Source organism: Dendrobium catenatum, unplaced genomic scaffold, assembly GCF_001605985.2.
Source record: "Dendrobium catenatum unplaced genomic scaffold, ASM160598v2 fragScaff_scaffold_898, whole genome shotgun sequence".
Taxonomy (NCBI): Eukaryota; Viridiplantae; Streptophyta; class Magnoliopsida; order Asparagales; family Orchidaceae; genus Dendrobium; species Dendrobium catenatum.
In genome coordinates this window covers 346,645-364,361 of record NW_021319360.1, presented here as the reverse complement: position 1 = coordinate 364,361, position 17,717 = coordinate 346,645, and the positions used below count along the sequence as shown (strand labels likewise).

At 33.9% G+C, this 17,717-nt stretch overlaps 1 protein-coding gene across 1 annotated transcript; it reads left to right on the top strand.

Moving 5' to 3' along the window:
- Window positions 1–1,047: 1,047 nt before the first annotated feature.
- Window positions 1,048–17,223, top strand: LOC110110550 (anthranilate synthase beta subunit 1, chloroplastic). Its single transcript, XM_020842079.2, has 8 exons — window positions 1,048–1,268; window positions 1,342–1,502; window positions 10,986–11,056; window positions 11,196–11,233; window positions 11,309–11,419; window positions 11,509–11,608; window positions 13,170–13,301; window positions 16,964–17,223. The coding sequence occupies exons 1-8, from the start codon at window positions 1,187–1,189 to the stop codon at window positions 17,058–17,060; spliced, it is 792 nt and encodes a 263-aa protein (XP_020697738.1). The 5' UTR covers window positions 1,048–1,186; the 3' UTR covers window positions 17,061–17,223.
- The last annotated feature ends 494 nt before the right edge of the window (window positions 17,224–17,717 follow it).

The following is a 17,717-nucleotide window of genomic DNA, read 5'->3' as shown; positions in this document are numbered from 1 at the left end:
CGGGTCGGGTCAAATATTGACACCCCTAGTAATTCATAACCGATTTAATTAATAAATCGGATTTTATCATATTCGTGTAATATCCTCTTAGGGCATCTACAAACGAAAGGCATTCGGGCATTTGTAGTTCGCACAAGCATCCAACTGAGGGGCGAAAGTCATTTTCGTGTTTTTGGACAGTGCGATATCAATATTAGCTTCGCACTGTTCAATAACACATTTAAAAAAAAAAGATAGAAAAAAATATACACTAGATTTTTTTTTATGTTAAAAATAAAATTAGATTGAAAATGGATTACTATTTTGCTACATCAATTACTATATATTTTGGAGTGAAAAATAATTTTTTTTTTATTAAACAGAGGCGAGTCGCGATGGACCATATTATCATACGCTAGGTTCACAGTGGTACATAATATTAAAAAATTGGGCAATGTACATACATACCACTTTATACCATCTTATTTACATATCTAACATTTAAAATTTTAATATTATATACATATCATTATATATTATTTTTATATCAAATATATTACTCATATATTTCATTTATATCAGTCATATTTGATATGAAAGTAAATTATGAGTGACATGTATGTAATATTAAAAACTTATATGTTAAATATATAAATAAAATAATATAAAATGATATGTATGTAAATATCCTTAAAAAATAATGTGGCTCCTCTGATTCAAATGGAGTCAGCTGACCTAATTATTTCACGTGAATCGCCTATAAATCCGAATCAATACTATAGCCCCTGGAGGGGCCAATTATCAACCGGACATTCGGACATCCAATTTAGATGCGCCACGTCATCAAAATACTCTGGGGTCCAATATATTTAGATGATATGGCGCATCTGTATTGGTGTGCGGACTAATCTGGACACCGGAAGTAATAATTTGCCCCCTGGAGGAGGTTTGAATCCTGCAGTGGAAGCCTGGTGGGGGAAGAACCAAAAGGCAGCAGCCGCACATGCAAGTGAACAAGAATCATATCTGGCGCGCAACCCTCCTAACCGAAAGATATCGCCTTCGCCGGCGATAAGATGGATGCGGCCGCCAAAAAACTGAATACCCTCTTCTTGTTTCTATATATAACCCTTCTTTCTTCCCCCCTTTCCATTCTCTTTCTTGCATTTCCCATTCTCCATTCACTCGCTTCCAATACTTGCTTGCGATGGCTGCTGCGGCCTCCTCCCTCCTTTCATTTCCTAAAGTCCCCTGCCTCACTGCTCTGCCTCGCTGTCTTTCATCTCAGGGTGAGGGATTTTACTGGATCCTATATCTTTCGATCATTTCTTGATTCATTATGTAGATTTGGCGGTTTAGTAGTTTGTGGTGTTTTAGGGACTTGGAAAGTGCGCTTTGGGATCGCTACGGTGCGGGCGGACGCATCGTTTGGTAGGGCTAGGGTTTCGGCTGAGAAGAAGAAAGATGTGCGACCGATAATTGTTATAGACAATTATGATAGCTTCACGTACAATCTTTGCCAGGTTTGTTCAAATGGCTTTTAGTTTGAGAAGCTTGCGAGGTGCTCTTTTTAATTGGGATGCATCTTGTTGAATGGAAATAGCAGTAGATTGGGGAACGTTTTTGGGTTATTTGGTATGTGTTTGCTTTGTTATGTCATCTGTGAGAAAGATTTATAAGACTCTTTTCTTCTCTAGTGGAGGTTAAGTTAGTTTGATTACATTCAAACCTACTTGCTCCATCACGCTCGGCATTTGTCAGAATTTCCTGGAAAATGATCTTTCCTGGTTGAATCGACCAGGCTTAACGGGTTTACGCATTGAAAGCCTGGGTATGTAAATTGAATTTTGTGAGCTGGTCACAAGGTTGTTATTACTTTGAACCAATTGGTGGTTTGTCTGTCACGCCCATCCACTCCGCTTTTTTTTGTAAGTTAATAATAACTGTGAAATCAGCCCTGGTTATGATGGTGTCGATGTACTATCAGCTTATGTATGCTACTAAAAAAAAGTACGCCAATAGGAATTGACTGCAAGATTCTTATTTTTTTCATTAATGAAAAAGGGACGGTAAATCTTAACAGTTTCCTCCAATGTGACGAACGCAACATGGCCCAGCGATAGATATGGCAAGTAAACTTAAAAGAAATAAACTAACTGAGAAAGTATATACTGATAGAATATTGGTCATTAAAAGAGAATCATAAAGTTAAGTATCATAGAGATGGGGATGCTCAGGTGGATGCGTGGCTTTACACTTAGAGATAGAATGCAAAATAAGATATATGTGAAAAGGTTGGAGTAGATCCAATGACATATAATATTAGAGAGAGTCGTCTTAGATATTTTGTTCATATAAAACATTGGCCTTTTGATGACCTTATTTGGAGGTAGGTGTATTAGATTTTGGCTTATGTTAAGAAAGGTAGAGGTAGGTCTAAGAAGTACTTGTATTAGATTTATCTTAGATATTTTGTTCATGTAAAACATCGGCCTCTTTATATATATATATATATATATATATAGAATGTGGTTACATCATTAGTCCACATGCGCATAGTTTTATGTATTGTAAACTTAAAAAACATTATGAAAAGCATTTAGATGGAACAAAAAAGATTTGTTATAATCAAATCGCTAATAAGTCATTGATGTGTGATTTCCATCAATCCTTTGATAGGAAGTACTTGTAGAAATTAGGAAAAATCTTGGCTGAAATTTGATTTTAGCAATTTCAAAAAACCAACAACAAGAAAATTAAGAATAGAACATACAAGAACACTTTTTATTGAACATTTTATGAAAGAAAATACAATATACACATGGATCTTCAATTGGAGAGGAAGATCCGACTCTCCTAAATCTCTAGATGCTGCTAGAGCTCAAAACCTTAGAGAGATCAATTTCAGCCAAATTCAAGATGCCCTAACCCTAGGAAAACAAACTATTTAATGCATACAATCCAAAAGGAACTTCTCCGCCTCTGTCGCTACATTCGAATTTCCATCCTAAACTTCTCCTAAAACCTTCATAATATGCTCTTTTGAACTGGGTGGTTTGATCGGCATCTGAAAGAGGCGAAACTTCTCCGCCTCTGTCATCCGTATGTCGGTCCAGTTGATCTATATAACAATATTCCCTCTCAAAGATCCACCTTATCCGCAAGGTGGAAAGACAACACCATCCTCCATTCTCTCGTCATCACAAATGGTAAGAACCTGAAGAGTTTGATCCTTACACATGTGTCCTGTCGTATACCTCTCATCACATTTGAAACAGAGCCCCTTCACCCTCTTCTCCTGTAATTCCGTTTCTGTAAGCTTCTTGAAGTTGTCCCTAGGTCTTCCTACTGCAGTCTTTTCCTTCGAAGTCCCCTGAAGAGTATTTTGTGTTGGCTCCTTAGATGCCAATAAGGTGATGGCCACATCCTGTATGAGCCTCCTGAGCTACTGCCTCCCGTTCCTCTCTCTAGGTACCTCTAATCCTCCACCAATTGAGTTAGCTCCATAGCCTCTCTCAAGTCACGAGACCTCATCACCCTAATTGCTGTGTATATCTCTTGTTTTAGTCCCTTCATAAAGTTTCACTCCAATACTGTCTCTGGAAGCCAGTCCAGGCGACTGGCGAGGTACTCAAATTACTCACGGTACTCCACCATTGTCCTCTCCTACATCAAAGCAAAGAGCTGCTCATAGAGATTCTATCCCCTACTTGTTTGGAAATGTTCTAACAAGTATTCCTTAAACTCCCTCCAGGTTCGTATTAGTCGCCTTGTATCCCTCCACTGGTACTATGCTAAAGCCATCCCTCCCAAGCATATCCCTGCTGTCGTCAGTCTCTCCCCCTATATCAACTTTATTAATGATAAAGTATCTTTCCACCTTGTAGATCCACCCATAGGCATCCTCTCCCCCAAAATATGCATCTTCAGCTTCCTTACCCTCAGATCGCCTGTATTCCCTTCATAATTTCCCATTCCCAAAGGGGGTGGTTACCCATCATCCATTCTACGTTCATACCCAAGTTTTTCATCAAATTCTCACATTCTTCTTTCAAATTCAACACCCATTGGATCATAACAAACCCCTCCCCTCTCAAATTCAACCCACCTTTTGTCATAATTACCCTTTTCCTTTCAAATCCCTCCCCCTCTCCTCTCCAAATCCGCACCTCTTCGTTCTTTCCCTACATCCTCCCACCTCTCCCCATAGTCTCTACCCGACTCCTCCCTAGAAATAGGCCCTAGGGTGGCATTTTTTTGTTCCCTCCAAAATCTCTACCTCTTCATCTTCCCTTCGTCCAATTAGCTTAGAGTTTTCCCTGCTTCCCTAGCTGTTAACACCTTCCTTCATCTCTGACGGCGATATTTTTTGTTTGGCCCTAGGCACTTTCTTCAACATCTCCTCTAAGATGGAAAAATTCGAATCGACCTTATCATGGATGATTGAAATATCTATTTTTAAATCTAAAACTAGAGTTTGGAGATATGAAATTTCATATTTCATTTGTTTGATCTCCTCTTCTAATACTTCTACCTTTCTTCCCACCATAAATCCCTGGATCTTTGTTAGGCTCGAAAATCAGGATTTCCACCACAAAAACATCTAAATTCACGACGTGAAATAGAAAAAACAGCTTCATGAATTATCCAAAAACAACTCAAAAACAGTCTGGAAACTGATTTTATACCAATTTAATAGGAAGTGCTTGAAATATGATTTCAGCAATTTCATAAAACTAACAACAAGAAAACTAGGAATATAACACACAAGAACATTTTTTTATTGAAAGTTTTATGAAAGAAAATGCAAAATACAAGTGGATCTCCAATTGGAGAGGAAGATCTGGCTCTCCCAAATCTTTAGATGCCCTTAGAGCCCAAAATCTAAGAGAGATCAAATTTCAGCCAAATTCAAGATGCCATAACATTAGAAAAACAAACTATTTAATGCATACAATCCAAAAGAAAATCTCTAAACAGTCCCTACATTCAAATTTCCCTCCTAAACTTCTCATAAAACCTTCCTAATCTGCTCTTTTGAATTGGGTGATTTGATCGGCATGTGCATGAGGCATCTTCGCCTCTATTGTCCGTAAGCCAGTCTCGTATGGAGCTTGATCGATCCAGTGGACCGGTCTAACATCCTTCCCCACCCTCATTATTAGGCTTGTGGCTTGGAGTTTGGTGGTTGCTTTGGATTTTGGCGGCTAGTTATTTTGATTGGATTTTAGGGGCATGATGTTTTGTAGTGGTGAATTCAAATGGGGCCTTATGTCAGTCTTGGTTGATTTTGTGTGGTTTGTCTTCCCGTAGATAATTGAGATTCTTTTTTTAACCTAATGCAACAACCCACAACTATAGGACTCCAAATGTTTTTTTTATTTATTTATTATGATTTCAATATTTTATAACTACTATTTTGTTTTTTAATTGTAAATATTAAGGAACTATGTGTTTATAAAAATGGGATGTAGGGATGTAAAAGTTAACTTGGTTATTTTTTAATGGTGTAAGCTTTAAAATAGTCCATAGGTTATTCGTATGTGGCCATTTTAGTCTCAAAATATCATGTGACTCCAATTTAATCTCTCAACCACACTGAATTGATCCAAAATGGTCTAGGGATTATTTTGGAATTTTTTTTGATTTTTTAATGAATTCTAGTTGGATATGTCATTTCATCATGTGCCCACAATCAATTAGAAAACTAAATATTTTTAGGAGATAATATCTCCTTATAAAAGTGTGAGGCATGATTTATTTATTTATCTTTATTTTATTTATTTCTATTCTCTAAAATTTTGTTATTAGTTCGCATTAAAAATGCTTTTAGTGAAGTTTGATTCAATTTAGATTTCTACAATGGCATGTTTTTTATTTTTTTTTATAATTTTCATGCGATTTGATTTTGTGTTATTTTTAGTAAATGGCTATTATATTATCGTCCATGCAAGATTTTTTTTATGCTTCATTAAGGGACCATTTGGTTTGTTGAAATAAGAATGTAGCATAAAATGAATGCATAGTAGAAGGAAATTTAGGTGTTTGGTTTGATGAAAAAGAAATAAAATGTAAAATCTTAATGAATTCCTTTTTTGCCTCCTTAATTCATTCTTTATGTATTGTAAATTCATGCAGTTTTGGCCGAATTTCTTTTTCACTTCAAGCCAACTGTGTTGTCTTCGCTCGCCTCCTCCTGCTGCCAGCCACTGTCGGCCCTGCCGCCACTAGCCTCACATCATTTGCTACCCCACCGCTGCCTACACCACCCACTGGTAGCTGTCGCCTACCACCGCCCATCGGTAGGCGTCATTACCACTGCCACTGCTACCACTGACTGCCAGCCTTCCGTCGATAGCCAACCATCCACACTGGTGCCACCACCTCCAATTACCACTTAGGGAATCTCCAACCGAAAAATTTATTTTCCACTCCAAAATGCGTTAAGGGACGTATCAAGCAATAATTCATCTCCATCTCCAACCGAACTGCATTTCTAACAACAACAACAACAACAAGTCTTTATCCCACTTTGTGGGGTCGGCTACATGAATCATTTTTCTCTATTGTGTCTTGCATTACACTCATAAAAAAAATTACTTTGTGTATATTCTTTCTATCTTTTTTTTCCTAAAAAAACAAACATGTTCTTGAGCAGTGTGACCCCAATATTGACGTTGCACTATTCAAAATGCGAAAATGGCTTTCGAATGCTGCTTGGTTGGACACTGGCGCGAATTGCAAACGCCAGAATGTTGTTCAGTTGGAGATGCCCTTAACTCTGCTTACTGACACAACCAACGGTCCCCACCATCTTTCATCGCCATCACCATCATTTTATTTTGTATTGTATTTATTTTACTTTAGGCCAAAAAAAAAAAATAATAATAATTTATTGCATTCTTTTTACACTCATCAAAACATCTTCAAACATCTCAAATACACATCTCAAATAGAAGCATTCTTTTTAGTTTTTACACTACATTCTTTACTTGCTAATTAAAAGTTTGTGATCTATGAATTTGTATGTTTATTTAATTTTGTGCATCTAATTGTTGCTTTGCATAAGTAAATTTTAAAACCCAAAACATCTTCTATGAAATTTGGCATCGAGCCTAAGTTTGAATCACAATGTCAACTAGAAACGGGACATAACTATCAAGATGATGTACAAAATAATAAAATGATGCAATTTAAATAAAATTAATTTAATAATGATTCTAGATAGTTCTTGCATAACTGTTATGAGATTAAGGGTTATATTCCTACATACTGTGTAATGTATAATCTTAGTGAATATTCAAAATTGAATAAATAACTTTGAAAATTTCTTTTAAAGTTGCAAAATATTTGATTCTTTTAACTGTTAATAAAATTAATAGGGCATAATTATTTTGGCAAAGTAATTCTTGTCAAACAAATTCTAATAGGGCTGATATGAAATAGAAACTTAAGAAGCAATATTTTTCATTTGGTGATTATAGGGATAAAATGCATTGTCAATTTAAAAACTTTAGATAATGTGACTATAGTATGCTTGAATGCTTCATCAAGTTTAAAGATTTTGTAGCCACATATTTCTTCCCTGGAGATTGCTTCTTTCATTTATTGTTTCATTACATGTCTTAAGAAAAAAAATTAAATATGAATTAAGCTATAATTCTCCAAAGGCATTGAACGAAGCTTTATATTGAACTTTAGAGTTTGAAAAATATTATAATCATCTTCATGTTTGGACCACCACATCTATTATTAATATTTCTAAGAAAAAAAATTAAATCTCATAGAAAGTCTGTCAAATACATCATGCAGAAGAATCATGTTTAAATTTATTCTTTTGGAAAAAAATATAATATATGATTATTCTTTAAATGATTCATTAGATGAATAAAATTAATTTACTGTCATAATACATTTTTACATCTGATTTTGTTAAATTTGAATTTATATTGGAGTCTACACTAGAACATATTCATAAACTTAATCTTAAAATAGAGCATGGGATTATTTTTGAGCTCAAATCCCTAGTAAAATGTGAACTTATCGCTTATTCTAAAATCAAACTTATGCCTATTAAAGTTGTTGAATTAGATGAGTAATTTGATAATGCAACTCTTAAAAAGTTACAACTGGAATTTTGTTTACATCTCTAAATCAAATTGATATTAAATTTATTTTTTAATTCTGGATTTCTTGATTCACAAAACTTATGAAAAGAGTCTTGTGGAGAAATTCAATTTGCATTGGCATATTGAAGGATTTATTAATGATAATGCCTTCAAAAATCTTGAATTGAAAATTATTAAAGGATTCATCTATCTAATTGAATTCATAGGTACAAAACACATTATAACTAATCTTTTAACCATTTGGATTATTTTTTATTAAAAAAGTTGTTCATCCGTATGATGAACACATCACGTGTTAGTTTATTAGTTACCGGACAAAGATGATGTAGGACTACATGCTAAATTTGGAAACTTGCACAAGATATTTTAAGAGCAATTTCAGATTTTAGTTATTCGTGATTAAAACAACACGGTAAAACTCTTAAAGGTTCAACTCAATTAGGCTAAGCCACACAAGAGACTGAGCTACATCAAAATACATAGGAAAACTAAAACATTGCATGCAAAGTAGTTTCCAACTTAACCAAGACTTAACAATGAAATCTAATAGCAAAGAAGTAACAATCCTACGATTACTAATGGATGGCGAATAGTAGGCACAGTTTCTTGTTTGGACAAATCTCAATAAGGTAAGTAGAATTTGAAAAGTAAATGGATCTAGGAAGAAGATCACCATCTCTGAGAAATGACGTGAATTACTACGAACCTTCCGTTAGTTTCTCTTCCCTAGCCTTGATCACAATGAGTAGCAATTGGTAAGTGGTCTTCTCTTTGAATCAACAATATTTTCAAATTTCGAAATTTGAAAATACATGAGGAGGCGGCCAGGAAGTCGGCAATTACCGGGAGCGGGGTGGTGGATGAAGAGGAGGCCGGCGGTTGAGGAGATGGACGACGGGATGAATGGGAAGGGGCGGGTTTTGGGGAAGAGGGAGTTTCGGTGGTGAGGTGAGGAGGTGTTGAATGGAGGTGGGGAAAGACCGGCGGCGGACGTCGGGTAGGAGAAAACACGGGAGAAGGATAAACCAAGAGCCACCGGTGGTGACTGTTGGGTACGATGGGTGGCCTCTCCTAGGCTCCACCAAACTCTCAACTCTCAAGCTCCACACGAAAGCTTCAAGAAGGCAAAATGCAGGAATTTCTTTCAATATCATTCATTAACCCTCAAAAGTACAAGATGAAGGCTATAAATAGCCTAATACAATGACATAAAATAAAAGACTAAAATACCCTCGAGGGGCTACAAGACTCAATCCCTCAAACAAGGGTAAAAAGGGAAAAATGCAGAAATAAAAATACATCGAAATAAAATGACCAAACTAAAATCAGAAATACATCAGGCAGATCGTGGCCGTAGATCTACGGCCACGTCGGCGGTAGACTTTCCAACTGATGTCCCCATCAAAAAATTTCATAGAACTTAATAAAGATCAATTTTAATTTTTTGTTATCAACACTTTTGGGCATAAGTTTAGTAAATTCATTATTAAATTTGCATTATAAAATCTTTTTGTTAATCATATCCTATTGTATCATTTTCATTAGTTATTTGCTAGAAGAGTATACAGAAGAAACTTACTATTAAATAAGGTAGTGGTTCATCTATACTGTAGAAATTGTATCAATGCTTTTTAAATTTGACTTTTTCCCAAACATGCAAAATTGATGCAAATCTCAGAAGTCTACAATTGTTGAAAATATAACTTGTGTGTGCTAAGAAAAATATTCAATTAAATAAACTTTTATCTGATTTTTAGTTATTTTATTTTTGTAAGTCCTATTTCAATGAAGTGTGTATTTACATGCACAATACACTCTAAATTGTTACGAGAGTTTGTTGATGGTGGTGATCTAAAACAATTCATTGGACCCTAAATTTTTAATACGAAGAGATTAATCTTAGAATCCCTCTGATCCTTCTCCACCTTCATTACATTACTTGCTACTGAGAGTTTAGAGTTGGCTTTGTAGTTTTGTTATTGGTTCTAGTAGCATAATCCTTATTTTTTTTACTGTGATATTTAACTAGATTTGACATTTACTCGGATCCTTCTCCACCTTCATCAAATGCAGTTTTACTGTGATATTTACTAGATTTTGCATTGACCCTTATTTTTTTCTAGTACTTTTATTGTAATCTAAGGATACTTGGTGGGGGATCAGAGGCTTGTAAGGGTTAATCAAGTAATTTTTATTAAACTTTTTAGTGTGAGGTTTTATTCCTTCTAGTCCTTGTTGATCAATTAGGAGATCGAAAAATCTAGGAGATGTCTCCTTTTACAAGTGGGATGTTTAATTTATTGATTTCTTTTCTTTTTTTTTTCTTTTTTAACTCTATTTATATTCTATACAATTCTGTTATTGATTTGCTTGCTTGATTAATATTAGCCAAACTTGGTAAACTTTGGATTCCTTTGGCGTCGTGATTTCAATTGATTGTATCATTTGCTTGTTTCTAAATTTTATCTTGAGTGGCTTTCCTTGTATATTTTATTTAATAAAAAGTAACTAATAGTTTGTTGAAGTTAAGAGCTTCTAATGTGCGAATTTGTATGTATTTTCATGATTTGATAAATCTTTATTAGCAAGCTCTTGAACCCAAAAATGTATCGCCTCAGCCATTCACAATTGGCCTAGCTTAGACTTTCTTCATCTCCTCATTGCTCATTCCATTGACCTATGGAAGGTTTTTGAGGCTCTAAACCATGTCAAATGCCACAGTACTACTTGTACTTTTGCATATTGTTAATCCTATAACTTTAAAAATTTATTAATACTTACTGAGATTAATGTGATTGTTACCTGAATTACTATTTTATTAAATTAGGACCTCATATTATTTATGCGATAGCTGAATTTTGTTAATTCTCTTATTAGTATATTGGAGAGCTGGGTGTTGACTTTGAGGTATTCCGCAATGATGAGCTTACTGTAGAAGAGATAAGAAGGTTTGTTTCTTTTCAAATATTTGAGTGAATATGTTTTGTTCATGAGATGTATCTATTATCATGGAAATAGCTATTTTTGTATGAAAATCTTGTTTTTGGCTTTGTTTGCTGACGACTTAAAATGACTTGGCTTTTTAAGGAAAAACCCCAAAGGGATACTTATTTCGCCTGGACCCGGTAAGTGCCGCCTGTTAAAAAATGTTGCCACTTTTGTCATTTTCTCAGCTAGAAGTAAACGGTCTTTTGTTTCAGGTGCACCCCAAGATTCAGGGATCTCATTGCAAACAGTTGTTGAATTGGGGCCTTCAATTCCTTTATTTGGTGTCTGCATGGGCTTGCAATGCATTGGAGAGGCTTTTGGAGGTTTGGGTGCTTTGTGTTGCCATTATTTGCACTACTGTATACCTAAACAATGCTATGAAGTTTAATGGAGGTTCTTTGTTGATTTACAGGGAAGATTGTGCGCTCTCCTTCTGGTGTGAGGCATGGTAAAAGTTCTCTTGTGTACTACGATGAAAAACTTGGAGAAATTCTATTTGATGGATTGTCAAAGTAAGCTTTATGCCATTTCATAATTTCTGTGTACATGTTCTCTAATGATTCGCACTTCATAAAATGCTTATGTTGCTTCTCACCATGTGAAGGATCACTCTTTAAATGTATTATTTTGTGAGTTGTAACTAGCAAAATCTCATTTAGTCTGGGCCTGAGGTTTTTTAGGTATATTTTGTTTTTTATCCTTGATTGCACATTTGTACCTCAGGAATTTATTCTATGAATGAGGAGTCTTTCACATGTCCACGGTTTCATCATCCAAATCTTCTCTCCCGACTATTTTTTGTTGGGCTTCAGATCTCTTCATCATAGGATCATATTAATGGTCATACTTGGTCATTTTTTGTTGAATTAGCTTTATCTTAGAAAGGATAGAATTCCCTGGACTCGTCCTCTACCCGCAACTTGTACATGTATTCCATTTTTGGACCCTTAACTAAGTAAAACTAACTTCTTGTCCAATTGATTCAAGAACCTGATTATCTCGAGACATGGTTTCCATTTTATGGTCTTATGAGTGTATAATTTCATATTTCTGTTTCCTTAATGAATCTTACTCTTTTGCCTTTACTTCTCTCTTTAGCTACTACTTTCTCGCTGCTTCCTAGAAAGTTTTTGTGATGGAAACCTGCCTTTTACAACCCAGGTTGGTAATGTGTGGTTGCTTTAAGAAGCAGCTACTTAATTTTTTAGAAAAGAACATATTTATAATATCCGTAACAACTTTCCAAAAAGTTATTTTGCCTACAAAAGTCTTACAAACACTTTTACAAAACGTTTTAGCCAACAGAAAAATATCCTAAAAGAGTTTCAGGTATTAGACTGCATTGTTCATTTGGATATCTTAGTGTGAGAAACTGAGAAAATAACAGGATCGTTGAAAAGTCTAAATGTTAAAAGGGAAAATAAAACGTAAAAAAGAATTAAATTTTGTGTGGTTTTCAATCTTCCACGAACAACAAGAAGATAATCTGTGGAGCGACTAGCTTTGCCTCAATTCTTGAAAATGCTTCCAAATCTGATGGAACCCCACTACAGGTTGAGGAATTAATCTGTTTTAAACTGTGCCTGACGCCAAGTAGCAAAATTCAGGACGAGAAAAAAACTATGTAGATTTGATTTAATATGGCGCTAAACAACTAATGTTTCATACTGTCATCCTGTTAGACCAATCCATTGGATCGATCCAGCCAGTCCACACGAGACCGGCCCAGCGCAACAGAGGTGGAACTTCTCTGCCTCTTGCTCATGCCACGTGAGCCGCCAAAGCCAACGGAGCATTTTAGGAAGGATTTTTGAGGGATTTGGGAGGGAAATTTCAATGTAGGGACTGTTTAGGGATTTCCTTTTGATTTGTATGCATTAAATACTTTGTTTTCCTAGGGTTAGGGCATCTTGAATTTGGCTGAAATTTGAGTTCTCTTAAATTTAGGTTTTCTTTTGGGCTCTAGTGGCATCTATCGTGAGAATTAGTTTGTGACTATTATTATTCATTTAATATGTTTATTTGTTAAACCAATTTTGTTGCCTGATGGACAATTTCTTCATTTTCTTGCAGCCCTTTCTCTGCATGTAGGTATCACAGCCTTATTATTGAGAAAGAAACTTTCCCGAGTGACAAGCTTGAGATTACTGCCTGGACGGAAGATGGGTTAATCATGGCTGCTAGGCACTTCTTATATTATACATTATAACAAATTTATAATAAAAATAATATTTAATATAACATATAAATTTATAATATTAAAAAATTATATTACTAATTCTTATAATATACATTATAACAAATTTATAATAAAAATAATATTTAATATAACATATAAATTTATAATATTAAAAAATTATATTACTAATTCTTATAATATACATTATAACAAATTTATAATAAAAATAATATTTAATATAACATATAAATTTATAATATTAAAAAATTATATTACTAATTCTTATAATATACATTATAACAAATTTATAATACGCTTAAAAAAATTATAGCCCAACCACAGTCCAAATTTGTGGCCCAACCAAGCCCAATTTCATATTAACTCATATAATATTTATGCAACTTTTTTAGTTCAACATCATAAGAGAGTTTGATATAGTTGTCTTTAACTCTTTATATAGTGTAAAGAGCACACTTTTTATAACAAAACACATTATGTTAGTAATTAATCTCTATATTTAACAAAAATATTTAAAATTTTTAAAAGAAACTTAATACAACAACAACATCAAACCTTTATGATCGACTACATGAATCCTTTCCTCCATTGTGTCATGTTAAGAGGTAAATTATCATTTAAATCTATTAAAAAAAAGGTCATTTCTAATATTTTCTAATCAAGTCTTTTTAGGTCTACCTCTACCTTTCTTAACATAGGTCAAATCTAATACATCTATTCTCCTAATAGGGTCATCAGAAGGCCGCCATTTTACATGAACAAACCATCTAAGATGAATCTCTTTAATCTTATATGTCATTGGAGCTACTCCAACCTTTTCACAGATATGCTCGTTTCATATCATGTCTCTAAGAGTAAATCCACTTATCCACCTGAGCATCCTTATCTGAGCAACACTTAACTTAATATTATGCTTCTCTTTTAATGGCCAACATTCTGCACCATAAAGCATTGCAGGTCTCACCACCATCTTATGAAAATTTTCCTTAAGTTTTAGTAGTATTTTTATATCACACAACATACTCGAAGCATTCCTCTACTTTGACCATCCATCTTGAACTCTACTAATAATATCCCTATATATTTCACCATCTCTCTGAACAATAAACCCAAGATATCTAAAACGAGTACACTTATTAATGACTTGATCGCTCAAAGTCACGAACCCTCCATTAGATCTATTACTACTAAAATTACACTCTATGTATTCAGTTTTAGATGTACTCAAAAGAAAACCTTTAGACTTTAAGGTTGTCCTTTATCATTCGAGTTTACCTTCAACTTCCTCTCTAGTCTTATCAACAAGAAGAATATCATTAGCAAAAAACATACATCAGGGTACATTCTCTTGCAAATGTCTAGTAAGAACATACATGACTAAAGCAAAAAGATAGGGACTTAAGGCTGATCCTTGGCAATCCAACTGAAATGTGAAAATAATTGATCCAGCCACCTTGTGTTTGAACACAAGTAACAACTCTTGCATATTTATCCCTAATGACTTGAATATAAGCATTATTAACCCCTTTCTTTTCTAGAACTCTCCATAGCACTTCTCTTGGAACTTTATCATATGCTTTCTATAAATCAATAAATATCATATGTAGATCCTCCTTATTCTCTCTAAACTTCTCCATCAACCCTCAATAAATGAATAGCTTCCATAGTAGGCCTACCACGTCGTAACATATGCTCCATAACTCTCTCCCAAAGTTTTAAAGTATGACACATCAACTTATTCTTGAAAATAGGAATCAACACACTTATTCTCCACTCATCTGACATATTTTTAGTCTTCAAAATAATATTAAAAAATTTAGTAAGCAAAGAAATTATTACATCTCCTAAGCATTTTTACACCTCTATTGAAATATCATCAGGTCCAATAGTTTTTCCATACTTCATTTTCTTTAAAATCTCTCTGTAACTTCAATTTTGCTAATGCACTAATAAAATTAATAAATCTCTATTTTCTTTTAGAGTACTAGAGAACTAAAGTCAATCGTATTCTCACAATCTTCATTTAAAAGTTTAGCAAAATCTCTCTTCCATTTTTGTTGAAAATCATCTTTTAAAAAAATACTTTTTGATCTTCATCCTTAATGCACTTCATTTTAAAGAATTTAATAAATTAAAATATATTGTTTACAATTTAATTAAAACAAAATTAATTTTTTATAGAACCGACTGGTTCTTCCCAACCTGGATCGATTCACCAATTGAACTGCCGGTTTTTACCGGTTTGATGCAAATCCGGTTTTTAAGGCGGATCAGAATGGACATCTGACTAGTTTACGGTTGAATCGGACGGTCCGATCTGATTTTTAAAACTACAACTTTTATTGCTTTTGGATCGTATAATGTTTGCCATTTATTTGCTAAATTTATATAGTCATTAAGAAATAGTAGAAACAAAAAAAAAAAAAAAAAAACATGGAATTCGCAGATGATTCCAACTAAACAACTTTGGAATTGTTCATTTACTGCTCAACACAGCAAAATCTCTATGAGACATCACTTAGTATTATTTTTCTTTCAAACTATGTTAATGAGTGTGAAATTAGTTAGTTAAGTTTTTTTTATGAAATTAATAATGTTTATTTTAAAAAAACTCAAAACAAGTTTGAGGAGTTTTAGATTTTTTGTAACAATTTCTTTTAGATAAAAAAATTCTTTTTTTAGTAGAGGATATTCAACATATTTTGATAAAATTTTCAATGAATATTGTGAGAATACGATTGATTTTAGTGACCTTAGCACCCTAAATGAATATAGAGATTTTTGTTTTGATCGTTAAGTTAGAGAAGATTTAAAGAATATGAAATGTGAAAAAGCTATCGAACTTGATGTATTCCAATAGAGATGTGGAAATGCTTAGGAGATGAAAGAATTTTTTTGGTTTACAAAATTTTCAATATTATTTGGAAGACTAAAAAGATACTAGATGAGTGAAAGTGTATGTTGATTCATATTTTTAAGAATAAAGGCGATGCACAAGAATATACAAATTATAGAGGAATTAAGTTAATGTGTTATATATTAAAACTATGAGAGAGAGTTATTGAGCATATGTTACAACGTGATACTAATATTTTTTAAAATTAATTTGAATTATTTTAGATAGGTTTACTATGGAAGCTATGGATTTATTGAGGGGTTACAACGCTATACTTTTTTTTAAGTTGATAATTGTATAACAACATCAAACATTTTTTCACTTATGTTAGGACATAAACAGAATAAAAAAATGATATTAAATGGCCCCTTAGGGGGAAATTATTAGGTCCGGATACCGGACGTAGAGATATGTCCGGACTCCAATAAAATATTGATATGTGGAGTGTACACGTGGATATTCAATTAAATTTATTTTTTACTTTATAAATTAAATTTGTCCGCCGAATTTTAAGCCAAACGCACCCAAAGCGCAGTCAAAGCACAGTCAAAAAGCACAACAAAAGTGCAACCCACTTGTCAAATTTTAATTGGATATCCGGACCTATATCTATGTCCGGTGTCCGGACCTAATAATTTTCCCCATTAGGACTTTGTTTTAAGAGAAAATTTATCAATATTGAGTTATTTCCTACATTTAAAAGGAATGATATCCTAAAGCTTCTGAAATAAAGTTTCATCCGTCTCATTATTTTTTGTGCTTTCCTTTTGATTGACAGGGCGTTCAGTTTCATCCAGAGAGTATCATCACCCCAGATGGCAAGATGATGATTCTGAACTTCATCAAGTTTCTTGACAAGTTTCAGTTATAATTCTTGCAAAAAATGAAGGTAAGTAAAATCGAGTGATTCATATATGTCCAGAAATTGGCTTGGCTCAATTTTTCTTTTTGAGTTGGAACTTTGAAAAACGTCCGTTTTCCATTTTATAGAAAGTAAATGAAAATGAATCCCTTTTCGTAATGCCATTTTACGACGTGCATTGCATTCTGCAGCCTCGATTGAAGTTTGGCTTTTAGTCCATCTTCTTGCAAAGTTTTTTTTTTTTTTTTCGTATTAGAAAAAGATCATTAAGGATCTTTCAGTTTAAAAAATAGTGCAGATTATTAACGACTTTCATGAATCTGGATCAAGCTATGTTTGTACAGAAAACAGCTGGCTGAGGAAAAAGAGTCTAGAGAGCAGTCGTTCAAGTGGAACTTTTATTTGGTCCGGTCACTTAACATAGATCTACGTTCGGACGTCACTAAAATAGTGTCATGTGTTCTTACTCGTTACCGCGCGGCCCCACAAACCGACCCGGAATGGACCCGGGATTGCTATGTTCGCGTATTGCTCGGTATTGCTAGGTATTGATCGATTTTGTTCGGCAATAACGAGAAATACCATTCTGTGAAGACCAATACCTATTAATACCGAGTTTTTCTCGGTATTGATCTTCACAGAGCGGTATTTCTCTTTTTTGCCAAG